The 14,849-nt window shown below is 35.4% G+C and overlaps 1 protein-coding gene across 4 annotated transcripts in view; it reads left to right on the top strand.

Annotated features, from left to right (window-relative positions):
- SNX29 (sorting nexin 29) overlaps positions 1 to 14,849 on the top strand; it is a 117,948-nt gene that overhangs the window by 78,954 nt on the left and 24,145 nt on the right. For 2 of the 4 annotated variants that reach the window (XM_057407913.1, XM_057407914.1), the window contains exon 20: positions 6,588 to 6,727. In XM_057407913.1, the coding sequence (XP_057263896.1) occupies positions 6,588 to 6,727 (140 nt within the window). Of the gene's footprint in view, positions 1 to 6,587; positions 7,063 to 7,101; positions 7,119 to 12,151; positions 12,182 to 14,849 lie in introns of those variants that run through there. The other 2 variants (XR_008972019.1, XM_057407912.1) reach the window with 2 other exon arrangements.

Here is a 14,849-nt window from a genome sequence, read left to right as displayed (position 1 = left end):
TCTGTTAACGTGTTCATACTCTGGACTTGCTTAGAGGATGCCATGCAGCAATATTGTATTCTAAGAAAGCACAGACAAGTAGCTAGAATGCAGTGGTATATAAACTACCCTCTTAAAATAAAACGTAAGACTTCAAGGTTTGAATATAAAACATATTTGAGAGGTGTAGACCGAGCTTGCAGCTCTTGTGGTGACCTGAGAAGGCTGCAGAGCTGCTGAGCCACCACTGCCCAGAGAGGCTGTGGCTGCCTTATCCCTGGTCTGGTGAAAGGTGTCCCTGCTCATGTCAGGAGGTTGGAGCTGTATGAGCTTTAAGGTCCCTTCCAACCCAAACCATTCCATGATTCTCTGATTTCCTTCCTGAACAGGTAGGCTGTGCTGAGCAGCTCAGCACAGTACTGCCGGAGATACCTCAAGTCTTAAAAAATTAGAAATGCTGATGAAAATGTTACAGTTGTCCACATAAATTTAGTTTTGACTGAGGGCAATGACATAGTTGACCCTTAGTATGTTTGTTTGCTGCTGGATGGTTTTGTAGCAATGTCTTTTTCAGATGACTTTATCTAAAAGCATCTCTTACTTTCTGGTGTCCTTGAAATGAACCCATAGTTGGAGATGGAAACACATCCACTATTTTAGTAGAGAAACACAGAGTAGTTACTACAATTATGGAATAAATATCCATTTAAAGAAAGATTTCTTTTCAAAATTGAAAATTCCTTGATTCCTTATTTCTGTCTCATCCTGTTAAATTCCTGTTTGTTCCACTGAACAGTAGATGTACATAAAAAGATGTACACATGTACAGTGGAATGGGAAAGGTGGCAGTTTCGCCTGTTGTACAGCCTTGTTTTGTTGTCTAATGCCAGCCTCATTCTGCCTGACAGAAACCTGCAAATACAAGTAGGATGGGAATTTTAAGCTCATGTACTTTCAGTAATTTTGAGATTATTTTTGTATAACATGGTAGTATATGGTATATCTGGTTTTTGAAACTGTTCCTTCATAAAACTGCTTCATGATGCAGTAGTTACTGAAGGGCAGGTACACTGAAGTCATGTGACCTTTGCAAAGGTGTCAGTAAAAATTGCTACTTGCTATCTTTTTTTAATCACAAAGCAGTGAGAATGACATTGAATGTTTCATTAGCTCCCAGTTCTGCTTCTGATTTCCAGCTTTATTTTGAAGTTACAGGTGCCCTGTAAACAGACAAAACCTGATACAGTAATTTTGCTAAGACTTGTTGACAAAGATTGTGAAAAATATTAGGCTCCACTAGAAGAACGTGAGCTTATTTTTGCATTTGCAGGTCCATCTCTGAATAGTGTTATTGGGCACTTTATTGCCCATAGTTATTGGGCACTGGGATGCACTGTGTGCTACCAGAGGCTGATACAGCTCTCATTAAATCCTAAAGCCATATTTCTTTTTATTTTAATTGAGTTGGACTGAGCCCTGAGCTGTTTTGTTGTTTGGTTTTGTTTTTTCCTTTTTTTCCCCAGCACTAACAAGAGGAGGTTAGTGAAAGGATAAATAATGGTTAGAACATCAGCAGCAGTGCATTTTATGTTGATTTCAACAGCACCAAACCCAGAATATGAAAGTTTTATCTGCCCCTAAGTCCTGGCAGGTAACCATGGCAATCATACAATTTCCAACAGCTCATGGAAAATACTTAAAACTTCTAAAGTGAGCTGTCCCATTAATAATGAAGAACATCAGTGTTTTGCCATCTGTTATGTGCTACCAGTGTATATGAAAGACCAGCAGTTGTGTAAAACAATTTCAGCTGCAAGTTGGAATCAGTTTGGCTTATAATGAAAACCTGCAAAACAGCATAATGTAAAATGTGGTGCATCGGACTCTGCATTTTAGTTTATAGCTTAACATAATCTTCTAATAGCTGCTAAGAGTCTAGAAGATTTCCATTATGTATACTCATTTTTAAATATCTGCAATTTGGTATATGCATTTTATTGTGGGCAGATTCTCAGACAAAAAAAAATGTAATAAAATATTTTGGGAGGTATTAATTTCAGATTAAGAAATCTTTTCCCAGATGTGTTTTGCTGCTCCTGCAATCTGAAGCACTTTTACCTCTTAACTGGAATTTTGTGGGCCCTTAATCAAAAGTACATGCTCAGGGACTGTGGTCTAGGAAATAAGTTCATGCAGAAACAGAAGTAGCTTTAGTTACAGAACATATGTCTACAAATGGAAGGTGAATGCTGGTATGTTCAGTCTCAGTTAACAATTTGTGGTTAGAAGCTTCCTCTGCGTAACTTGGTGGTAAACATGGCCAAGATGTGCTACAGATGTATATCAGAGTCTCTGCATGCTTTTTCTGTTACTGAATCCCACTCTATATAGTACCTTTCTTTTAATAGGGGAAGAGAGGTTCTTAATCAGTTAGGAAGGGCAACGGATTATGGTTCTAGGCAGTGTATCCCTGCATGTACTAGTTCCTTTTCTGTGCATGGAATGCTTTCATGAGTGGTTGATCAAGCGGTGCCAGATGTGTGAGGCTTTTTACTGGTCACATTGGAGCTCCTTTTCAAGTACAGTCAGGTAATCTCAGCATCCTTACAAACAGCAGTAGTGGCTGTCCAGAAATCATTCCTCCCACTGAGGACGTGTGCAAAGAATTTATCTTTTGAATTGAAAAGAAATCTCCAATCTTGAAAGCAGATCTCCTGCCTTCTTGGAGTACACTTTTGCCCTCTCTAGTGCCATGGGACCAGGGATTGCGTTTATCATGGATATAGTAGCAGATGTTTTATAAATAATAAGTTTCTTCAAGTTCGCGAATCCATACCTCTGCCACTGGAGCCAGTTAGAAGAACTGAAAGGACCAGTTAGCCTTAGCCTTGCCTTTTGGTTTTAAAGTCAGTAAGATTCTAGCCAACTGTTCAAATACCTTCATGGAAAGATTTGTAGAAACAGCATCTAGGGCTCGACTCAGTAAAATGCCTAAAAACACGTGCTCCCAAATTGGATATGGAAGGATCTAGTATGTTCTATATAAAAGTGGAGAAGAACCTAATATATAACAGTCTGGGTTTTGTGTAATAATTTCAGATATTTATAATTCATATCCTGTAAACAGCTCCAGCTCTTGAAAGTATAGGAACCAAATACCTATAATGCTGGTTGTAAGACCAGTTTTGGCGTGTGCTTCTGGGAAAAACAATGTAAAGGTTTTTTTTTTGCAGAAGTATATGTAGTTGTAATTTTAACAAAATTATTTTGTCTCCAAAGTACATTCATATCAATCATACATAAGTCTGCATATTGAATTTTAGTGGAAGATCTTTGCTGGTCCCTGTGTGAATAGAAATGCGAGTACAGATTTGTATTGACAGATACAGTCTCATGTGTCCTAAAAGCATATTTAGTTTTTTTTCACTGATAAAAATACAAATCAAAATCTTTCCTTTTACTTTTTGCTTGTAAATAAAAATGCTGTTTAGGAGTTGGAATATAAAACACTAACTAGATTTCAGTTGTAGATAATTTGGTCTAATGGAAAGAGGGTAGTGGTTACCTTTTCATAACGTGAGACTGAAAAAAACCAAACTGGCCAGCCTTTGAAACAGTTGTGTTTTTCTATTACCAATTATTCTAGTCACTATTTTGTGACAAAACCTCTTTGTTACTGTAACAACTTGTCAGTAACAACAGTGCAGTAAAATAATTCCTCTGAGTAGTCAACCTGCTGCTGCAAAATGCATGTCTAGTGGTAAAGTATAGACCTCCAGCTGAGTCGTTTTGCCCTTAGGTTACATTACCTCTGGTAAGGACAGTGGGCCTCTGTACCTGGTACAGAACCTCATGGTAGATTGCTTAGTGTTAAGATTAAATTTCTGTCAGGCTAAAAGAGCAGTTTTGACTGTTTCCAGGCTGAGTATAATTTCTGAGATTTTCTGTATTTTGCTTATAAAAGTGGCAGAAAAATAGCTATATCATAAGCACCAATTAGATCAGCTTTAAACAGAAAAAATGCATTCCCTAAGCATGTTGCGTCAGTCTTAATTAGAAAACTCTGTGCTGTTATTATCTGTAGTTAATGGGATTCTTTACAATAACTTAGGGGATAGAAAGTACTAACACTGAGCACTTTGCTGCTGTGTTTATAACAAAGTGGTCCTGCCTGTGAAAAGAGATGTATATATTTAAATGCATGTGCAGTACAGGAGTTGTACTAAAAGAATGCAGCTTCTGCTGAAAAGTGTATTTTAACATAATTGAAACAGTTTCACTGCAAATACTGCTGTGGAGGGTTTGTGACCAAAAACCCCTTAAGAACTGAAAAAAGTGTTAATGATTGTGGAAAATGGGGATTTTCTTGAAAAGTGTAAATGGGGGCTTGAAAGCATAATTGGTGGAAAATGATTGAAGTAGAATCAAGGATGTGTAGTGAGGGTAAGGCCAGTTCTTTGGAGTGGCTTACAGCTGAGGCCATGTCTGCACTGGGAACAGCTTGTAGAGCAAAGCAGTGCTCTTCCTGCCTCCATGATACACCATCACATAAGAGGAGGAGAGGATAACTCCAGAACTGAAATGGTCTCATGTGCCAAGCATCACAGCTACTCATGTGGTTAAAGCTTTTGGAACCAAAGCCGTTCCACAAACTTCTTTCTTCCTCTCCAAGCCCTCCTGTGTGCCACACTTTATCTTCTGCCTCACACAGCCGGTGGTAGCAAGTTAGCGTCCCTCCTAATGTGATCACGTGATACTTTAAATCCTTTGAGTAAAAGGTGGGAAGACAAGTTCCTTGAGCTAGTCAAGAATCCAGTAAGAACAAAAGTTTTACTGAGAAGAGGAAAAATAATGAAATTAGTTAATCAGTATTGCAGTACTCTTTTATTTATTAGCATTCTATTTTATTCTAGTATTATGTGTCACCACCTATTAAAATTTCTCTCAACAGCTTGTGTAGACTTCTGTTCCACACATTTGTCCAAACCTTGTCAATGCAGTGGGGCATAGAGCAAGCTGTTGCTCTGTTCCATTTGAGTAGTAACTCAGTTGTGGAGTATGGGGTAGCAGAGTGGATGAAGTGCCAACAATGCAGCTTTGGCTTTTAGTAAAGCATCAGTTTCCAAGAGGTTTCAGACTTCATTTTTTCATTTCTCAGTAAATCAGCTAACACTAGAATCACTTCCTACACAATTTGTGTATGTTGCTGAAAAACAATATGACTGCTATAAAAGAAATAGCAAACAATATAAAACATAGTTTTTTTTTTTTATTTTCACACTGATCTTGATTGTGACATGTATTAGTATTAAACTGGAATGTGAAACAGGGCTGAACATCTGTGTCAGTTCATATCTATAAAACAACATAGATTTTGGAATTTTGTGAACTCAGTTAACATCACAAGAACTGCATGAGTTTTTGAAGCCTGTGTGTCTTCAGGAATTATAAATGTTACAGTAATTACATGTTATTAGGTAATTGCATGCAAATAAAAGATTAGCAGAAAAGAATTCCTTAAGTTATAAAAAATGAGGCTGTTTTGAGTATACAGGATTAGTTGCCTGTATTTGCAAATGTACTTTCATATTGGTTGGAGGATTTTTGTTTCTTTGTTTTAATTCTATGAATTTAAATGACTACTTTAAGAAATGTCATTCACAGTCTTTGCTTGTTTTTTTATGTCTCCTAAAAATAATGCTGTTCCCGGTAATTTTCCTAATGAAAGAGAAGAACAGAACAAAAAATCAATAAAGGTTCTAGGAACCCCACAGCAGTCCTGAATTTGAAGGAGCAGCTTTACTTTAAGAATGGATTACACTGTTTTATCTAAGGAAATAAAAATCTTCAGATTTTCATCCTGTCAAATGTGTAGACTTTATATTATAGGCCGTTGTAATTATGATCCCTCCCAGGAAAAGTTTGAAGCCTCCTGTAAGTTACAGGATACATGGCATGAGACTTTTAATTTTCAAGTCCCTCAGCAGAATGTGGAGTTCATAGAATTATTTTATTTATTAGGGCCAGTATAATATAAAATATAGAGTGCTATAGGAATTTAAGATTTTTATGACAGTTGTAATATAATGTTTAAAAATCAAGCTACTATATGAAAACTCAACCACAAAATAATAATTTCTTTATATAATTATGAAAAAGCTGGAAAAATATTAATCCATTCTGGAGTTTTTGTACCCAACATCTGAGAAGTATGAATTACGATGGAATTATGGGAGTAAGTTGATATTTCCTCCTTCAAAGACTGGTAATTCTGGATTGCCAGAGGAATCACATAAATTGTTATGCCACTGCCTCTCTGCCACTGTTATGCACTGCCTTGCTAAGGCTGTAGCATTTTGTGGAGAGCTACTATTAGGAAAAAAATTCCATAGAAGAGACATCCTTCCAAGGAGAGAATTTGGCATCCTGTCAGTGGATGTTTTTGCAAAACAGTTTTTATTAGGTTGCATGATTTTCCTTCATCTCTAAGAAGGACAGTCAAGGTTTTTTTTGCATATTGCCAACATATTTTTATTCGGACTTTTCAGTTGCATTTTAGAAGTGAAAATCACATTCTTCATGCCATTCATATTTCTTTCTATTTTTAGGATGCAAAGTTTGTGGAAGAGCGACGCAAGCAGTTACAAAATTACCTAAGGAATGTAATGAACAAAATTATTCAAACTGTGCCAGAATTCACAGCCAATCCCAAAAAAGAGACTCTTATTCAGCTGATGCCCTTTTTCATGTAAGTATCTGTCAAGTAGTCAAGAAAATATTAAGCTTTTTCACTACAATTTAGAATACATTGCCAGCATCTCCAAAATCTGTAAACCAGTATCATTTTAAATAGAAGGCTCCTGTTCAAATTACAAGTGCTTTTGTTATATTTAAAGTCATATCTAGTAATTGTTGTTGATATGAATGGTGATTTTGAACAAAAGTCACTGTGTAAAGCTTAGAAAAATATCTAAGCTCCTCAAAACCTGCATCCACACATACTCTTCAAACAGGTGATGCTTTTGATTTCTTTTCCCATTTTCAGGTTTATTTTGGTTTTGTTTCTGTGGGGTTTGTATTTTTGTTTTTAAATTTATGTTGGGGCTGAGGGTGGAGCACTAGTAGGGACTTGGTAACCAACTTAAAAGGTCAAATTGTTGAAAGCTATCTAGCTGAATTTTGCAATCTGTTCTGATTTCATTAATGTTAATGTTGAATAAGTCCAGAAATAGTTTAATACAGTCATCTGGTAAAAATCTCAAAACAAACCTGTTGATATATAGTCATACAAGGCATATCATCTGTTCGGATCTTTCAATTTTGCTGCAAACACCATTCTTTACAGTATTTTTAAATAATATTTAGACTTATTTAAGAAATATTAATGAAAATCTTTCTGAAAGAGGTCTCAATTTATTTCTTTCACTGATAATTTTTCATTATAATGGTTTTTCAGTACCAGGCCTGTACAAATTCTGTAGAGGTTGAACACACTCATAGTGAACCATCATATTACATTTGCTGTCCACAAAGCTCTGCACAGGGATTGTGCATCCATGCCTGTGAATCCATGGATCAGTTTGCAGAGTCGAGACTGATTTAAAATTAATATGTTTCAGTAGATATGTGCGTACTTACTATTTGCATGGGCTCAGGCAGAGTTTCAGCTTTCCAAGTTCAAACTTTATTTCAAGCAAGCTATCTTTGTTAGAAAATGTAATAGATAAATGGAAGAATGCCAGGATGTATTTGTTGCATTCATGTTTGTTCAATTTTTCCTGGATTTGAAAAAGCAAAAATCAATTTGATGAGACATCATGATGAGTAAATAGCAAATTGATGTTTGTAGGGACAGACATCTCAAGAGACTTTACCTTTTTCTCCCTACTTTTTTGTAGAATTTGACTAAGGGTTCTAAAACAGGCTGTAAAGATTGAAATGGTTTTAAGTACTTCTAGTTGAGAGGCTCCTGCATGGCTTTTTGTTAAATCATTTAAAGAAGCTGTCCATGTACTTCATTTTGGTATTTAAAGAGGGGGGAGGCGAATGCAAAATGCATTTGCAACTCAATACTCAAATAATTTTTGTTCTCCTTTCCAATGATACTTTATTTTAAGCTGGTTGAGTATAGCAGTGGAAAGTAGTGAACTGGTCAGTGAACTGACAAGTAATTTCTTGTCAATTTCGTGTCGTAACTTGCAGCTTTAACTGCTGTTTAAGGTCCTGTCTTTTCATTGCCTGGACATAATTGATTATCCTGAGTTGTACACAGACGAGAGAATGCAGAATAACATCTGTAAGCCAGCTCAGCTTCAGTCTGCTTATGAAAGAAATGTAATTTCGAGCTTTGTGGGGCACAGAATATTTTAACAAATGATGATGGTTTCAAGTGTACATTGAATTGCTGTAGTAATTGTCATTACATCAACAGTACAAGTGGTCATAGAGGCAGCAACACAACTAATATTAAAATGTGAGAAAAGGAGACGTTTTCCACCATTAGCAATATTTATGTGAAGCTTTGGCCTGAATTAATGGAAAACATACTGATAATAGCAGTTCATTACTGGAACTGTGATGCATTATTTACATGCTTTAACCAGAATTGTGTTGGGTTTGGATTTTAATTTAATTTCAATTATTAGAATTTCACACATTTTTTAAAAATGTCATTAATTCAGCAGCACCGAACAATTCAACAGTGGCCATACTGTGAGATCATAACTATGAGCTAATACAGTACTGATGGACAAGCAATGATCCTGCTTTTCAAGTGTTTTGTTTTGTTTGGTTTTTTCATCTTAATACACTGTTGTCACACTATCTTTCTATTCTACTTTGAGAAATGACATTTCAAGAATAGTTTATTTATAATCTTTTAATCAGTTTATGTTAAAAGCAGGAAGGGAAGACAAATTTCCTCTTATTCCTCAGCCCTAAACTATTAACTTGTTTTCTAAGAGATCATCTTATCTCTTTTATAAGTGTGTAAATAGAATTTAGATCTCATGGTTTTGCTTATTAAAATAAAAGTGCCAGGTGTGAGGACTTGCACAGGAGATGTAAAATCACATTACATAATGGATTCTACCAGTGATGCACAAGTCAGAATAAACACCATTACCCTGTAGGTAAAATGCTGAAAATACACCCAAAAGCCCCTCCAAAACCAAAACACACCTGCCAAAAAAACCACCAAAAACCCACAGAAAAAAACCCCCACCCAACAAAAAAACAAACCCAGCCCTGTTTCTTCTATAAATGTAATGAGCTGAATAAGATACAATTAATATCACTGAAAGAACAAAGTCTTACTGAGAAGGCAGCACATTTCAGTAACCTGTTTTCTCAATAGGGGTACAATTTAGTATGTGAAAAACTGTGGTAGAAAATAAAGCAGTTACCTTGAAGGAAATAAATGTATTCTAGGAGATTTGCTCAAGGAAACTTGCTAACACCATTTGTCAGCAGTTTGTAAATGCCAGTATGATGCACTGATTGATGCTAACCTTTTTTTGGGTATAGCTATACCATAGCTTGCAAAAAGACTATAGTTATTTTTAGTGGGTTTATATTTGCATTTGGCAGTTTCATGATTCGCGACACATCACTTGAAGCAATGGACTATAGTGGATTCAAGAATATTCTTTGATCCCTGGATGTTGTGGCAAAAAGATTCTGTTCATATATGTATTGTAAATGATTTCCTTGGAGTTTTTTTCTCAAATAATAGATGCGTCAGCTTTCTCTCTTAGCTAGTGTAGAGCATTCTCCATGGGAATAGTAGTGGGATTCTAGAAAACCTTAGCTGTGAGAAAATTAACTGTGTAACTCATTTCCAGCAGAGAAAGTGGAGTTTTAATGCATTTTTCTACTGAGATACAGGCTCTTCCTCTGCAGATAGAACAGCAGTATTAGATTAATAGAAAGGTCTTCCAGACAATTACAGGAGGAGCACATTTTAGAAAGTATCATTATTGCTGGGCTGTCATTTGAATTCTCAATGTCCTTTATTTCCTGAGAGTCATGACCTGGCACTTGGTGAGTAAGAAAAAGTGTCTAAAAGAAAATGAATTTCAGTTCCACTTCATATTGCCAACTTCTCCAGTATTGCCCTTCCTTAGTGGATTCTGAGCTTTGGCAACAGGAGATCTCAGATGTGCTGGACTCTGTGAAATGTTTCTTACCTTTGTACCACACCTGCAATTCTCCTAGTGTGTTAGATTTACTAGTATTTTGGTTTAATAATATAATATAAGCCATTGTAAAGACATATAATAATTTGGATATATATTGTGCTTTTAGTACATATGTGTGTATAGTTACTGGTTACATCTTTATTAATGAAAGAGTTAGCATTGAAATATTAGTCGTAGGACTGTGGTGTAGAGGGTAGTGATACCTCAGTCTGGGAGAAAAAGTTGCAGTCTTAACATGCATTGAAAGTCTGTGGGGCATCAGCTCTGTTAGCAAGCAATGAAATATAAAATAAAAAAAAATAATTACTTGGTCTTAAAGAGTTTTTTCTTGCTGCAAAAGAAAATGACCACATTTCAGTGTGAAAATGAAAAATGCCATAAAGGTTATACGTGATCAGACATCTGATAGAAAATACAGGGTCAGTTTTAATTAATTACTAGAATCCTAGAATATGATTATGGTGGGCAAAAAATAAGATTAATGTCTCTAGGACTGAATCCAAGGTTATTAAACGCTGGGAGGGTATTGCCTACAATATTTGTTGTGAGGTTTTTCCTTTGGGGATTTCTTCCTTCCAAGTGCAGTCATTTCATACAATCAGACAGAGATCTGATGAGGCAAAACATTTTACTTGATCTGTATGAAAAAAAAGCCTACCACTGTTCTAAATAAATTAATTTTATTTTGAAACTTGGATATATTAACAATTAGCAGTACAATACTGTGAAGTAGTTTGCTAGCATTTCTCTTCATTATTGTATCAAATGCTAGTAGTTAATCATGGAAAATTGATTTGTTTTGATTTCTTATGCTGTGAAACTGTCATTAATGTATTCTTTCTGTTGTAAATCTCTACCATCTGGAATCTTGATTTGTATTTTTTTCAATTTAAATGCTGCATTAGTTCAGTCACAGGTTTAGTCAAATAATTTCCTTTATAGTCCACTTTCATGTCTTAATGTAAGTAACAGATTCTGGCTCTGCCTGTTTGTCTGTTTACATGCTGAATAAAATCCTCTTTAATAATAAAATTGACATCACAAGTTTAAATTTTCCAGTCCATGCAGAGCAAAATCTAAATCAAGAATTGGCTCTGGTGAGTGAGTTTGCTGCATCTGCTGCTGGTGAAAGCCTGTCTGTTAATACGTATTAGTTAAAATAACATTTCTTTGCACTCAGGATTGGTATATTATGGATAAATAAAACTTATTACGTATACTTGTGTGTTAATCACATTTTTATCAAGCTATCTGAAAAAAAAAATCACACACATTGGCTCTTTGTCAGTACATGAATAGGAACGGGTGGGGTCTTTGGCAACTAACATCACAATTCTTTGGACCGTATAATAGTGTCTTTCAGCACAAATCATCATAATAGGTTATATAATTTCAAGTATGTAAAAAGCTAAAAGCAGTAAAAGATTGGGAAAAAACACTAAACTGTTGTGATGTTCCATTTTTCTCTCTATGGTTTCTGTATCAGATCTCATTTTTTAGAAAATAAAATCTTTCTTCCCATCATCCTCATTACGGGCACAAGGTGAAATACAGGAAAAAATGAGAAAGAACATCTTGTTCATTAAGGGTGAGGGAACACTCTTAACAGGTTGTCCAGAGGTGTTGCCACTCTATCCATGGTGATATTAAAGACTGCGCAGGCCACAGTTGAGGGCAGCCTTGTACAGGGGGATTGGCTAAGCCATTTCCCGAGGTGCCTTCCAACCTCAAAGAGTCTATAAATCCATTATTCCTCAAAATCTCAACCTGCAGTTTTAACTTGAGTTGTGTTTCACATAAATCGTGGTCAAAGAAGTGTTAGCTAAATACAAGAACTCTGCCACTTTATGGACTCTTTTGCTTTGGCAATGCAAATGTTTGCATTAAAGTATATGCAAGAATAGTGCAAACAGAATTTTGTGAATATTTTCACAGATCACTGTGCTGAGTATTTTTTTTATCTTGTTTTCTAGGCCACAGCTACATGTTACAACAGTTTCTAGGTAACTGTTACATGTTCTGCTGAGCTGCAGAGCTGGATGTTCATTCTCTTGTGGTAGCTGCTCAAATGTATGCTTTAAATAAAGCAGAAAACCTGCTCAGTAAATCATCAGAAAAGAGGCTAGAGCAGGTTCTGAGAAACTGATGTCTGCGGGATGTGTTTGAACACCAGAAGAGTCGTCAGTTATCCATAATGATGATTGGATCTAATGCTCAAAAAATAGGTTGTCTTGATTTCACGGGATGGCGTTACTGGTACCATATTTGCTAGCAAAAGCTGTGTCCTTAGGTGTTTTTTGTCTGTTGTCTTTGAGTCACCAATTCAAATTGTAGTAAAAAATTCAGTGTTTTCTACCTCTCTTTCTCGCTTCGCAAATGATTCTTCCCTCCTGGAAGGTGGCATTACAAGAAGCACGGTACAGGGATACAGGTACCAACCAATAAGCAAATTTCAGTACCAACACATCAGCCACTCAAAACTAAAAGTTGTTGCCCTACAAATATTCCTCTCAAGATTTATTTAGCGCTAAACAGCACGTAAAGCCAAGTATCTGCTTTTGCTTTTCCAGATCACAAAGTTAATGTGGAAGAATAGGTGTTAATTCTTAGAGGGTTGAAGAATTTTTGTTTGGTTTGGATTTGGGGGTTTTCTTATCTCTATTTCAGCTGCAGTTGTCAGTGTGTCACTAAGAATATGTATATAAAGGTATGAGAGGTAAAAAGAATATTCACTTCTATACAGTACCATTGCTAGTATTAAAATGTTACTTTCAAGCATATATGAAATAAATCTTACAAGAAAATGATGGTGAGGTTCCTATGGATGTTGTATTTCTCAGTTAATTTTAAAGAAATTCAAAACTGACCCTTCTGAAGTTACTTGCAAAATATTTTAGAGGGGTACAAACATTTGCTTAGACTTTAAACTATTGGTTGTATTTCATTCAATAGGTTCATCTCAACAGAGGATAGTTTACAGCAGATACAGGCGCTGGTTTAGTATAAAGAATGAGCTAAAACTTCTTCACAGAAACATTTGTGGAATACTATTATAAATAACATCTTTAAATATACACACATCAATATGTTAACGTGTAGAGGAGAAAAACTTTTTGAAACAGTTCTTTTACTGTGTTCTTGGCTGGTGACAGTATTAAGATGAGGTTTGCATAAACTAATAAAAATTTTAAAAGAATTGTAGGTTTATAGATTTCTGTTTGTAGGACTTTAAATCTCAGTCTCAAGGTGAAAAATCTTATTCTGCTCATGTCATTTTCTAATATTCTCTGCTTCATTTTATGTAATATATTAGTTTTATAGCTACAGAGAGGTTTCTAAAATATTCTCTTTCTTTTCTCTCTTTAGGACTTGGTTAGTGGACTGATAGTACCGAGTTTATAGCAGCAGAGAGCTCTTAGTTCACCAGTCTTTCTGGATGAATATCTAAAAGATGATTATATGAAAAAAAAAAAGCAGCATGATTCTGAAGCATATTTCTCTAGTGTAAAACAAAATGTAAATTATAGTTAATACAGCTGTTATGCATTGGATCGCTCTTGCTTGAATTCTATACTCTCTGTATAACATAGGTAAGCAAAAGCTTGCACGCATTAATCTGCAGCAATTAAACTGGTTTTGTTTTATAAAAGTTAGAATATTTTCAGGTATTGAGATGACTGTTTATATGTGACTGCTGAATGTTCATTGAGATGATGCCTTTGACATCCAGGTAGTTAGGGTATGGTTATACAGTTAGTTAAGCATTGATTCAGTTCTGTTTGTAGGATAAGTAGTGTTTAGTTACATATGTGTTTAGAGTGATACTAGTAACATGATTTTTGTACTGAATTTTTGCTTTGCCACTAAACACGCTAGGCTACGGTTGCAGCTTGGAAGTTCTTGGGGCAATTGGAAACAAGAATTTATTTCCAATTCCAGTGAGATAGCAAAATTGTACTGTCCATTGACTGTGGAATGTATGTGGTGCCAGTATTCTGCTGGTGGTGCATTATCAGATAAATCATAAGATCAAAAGCAAACAAAAAATCCCTGAAGTAATGCAAAACAATAACAATGTGAAGTGAGGAAGTTTTACATGCAGTTCTGAATAGGTTAATTTCTCAGAAAAAGAGTTGGTGATGGCATGATGCTTCTTTAAGCTATTAGTGTACCTATCTGTGCTTTCCAATAGAAAAAGTGATAGTATTCAGCTAATGCATCCTCAAACATTGTGGCTAGTGTCCAGGTTTTTACCTGCTTGCATCTTTTAAAGTGACAGCTTGTGTTGTCAACTTGGCACTGAATGAGTTCAGTATCTCTTTAACAAATCTCAGTTATGTTCTGTAACAGCAAGTAAGTACTTTGATAAAGAGGAATATAATTTACATCAACAAACTGGGAATAGAATTTGCTTAAATATGGGACTTTTAATTAGTAAAGCACCTCCTGATGCTTGAAACATGCTAATGAAACTAATTTATTGCGATGTTAATTTGTTGTTCTACTTACAAAACTATGTAGAGACATTATACAATATTTATCTTTCAGTAGAACTGTGTTGCCAAGCACTGATTATTGTTGTAGTAAAAATATCTTTGATATCTAAAATTTGATTAGAATTTTCAGATAATGCAGGAAGTTTCATTCCAAAAATGTACTGCTCTGTGGAAT

The sequence above is a fragment of the Pezoporus wallicus genome, unplaced genomic scaffold (assembly GCF_028554395.1).
Source record: "Pezoporus wallicus isolate ANWC-B61680 ecotype Strahan unplaced genomic scaffold, APGP_CSIRO_Pwel_v1 contig_4012, whole genome shotgun sequence".
In the NCBI taxonomy this organism is placed as follows: domain Eukaryota; kingdom Metazoa; phylum Chordata; class Aves; order Psittaciformes; family Psittacidae; genus Pezoporus; species Pezoporus wallicus.
The sequence above is the reverse complement of the archived record's forward strand: the minus strand, read 5'-3'. Positions and strand labels throughout refer to the sequence as shown.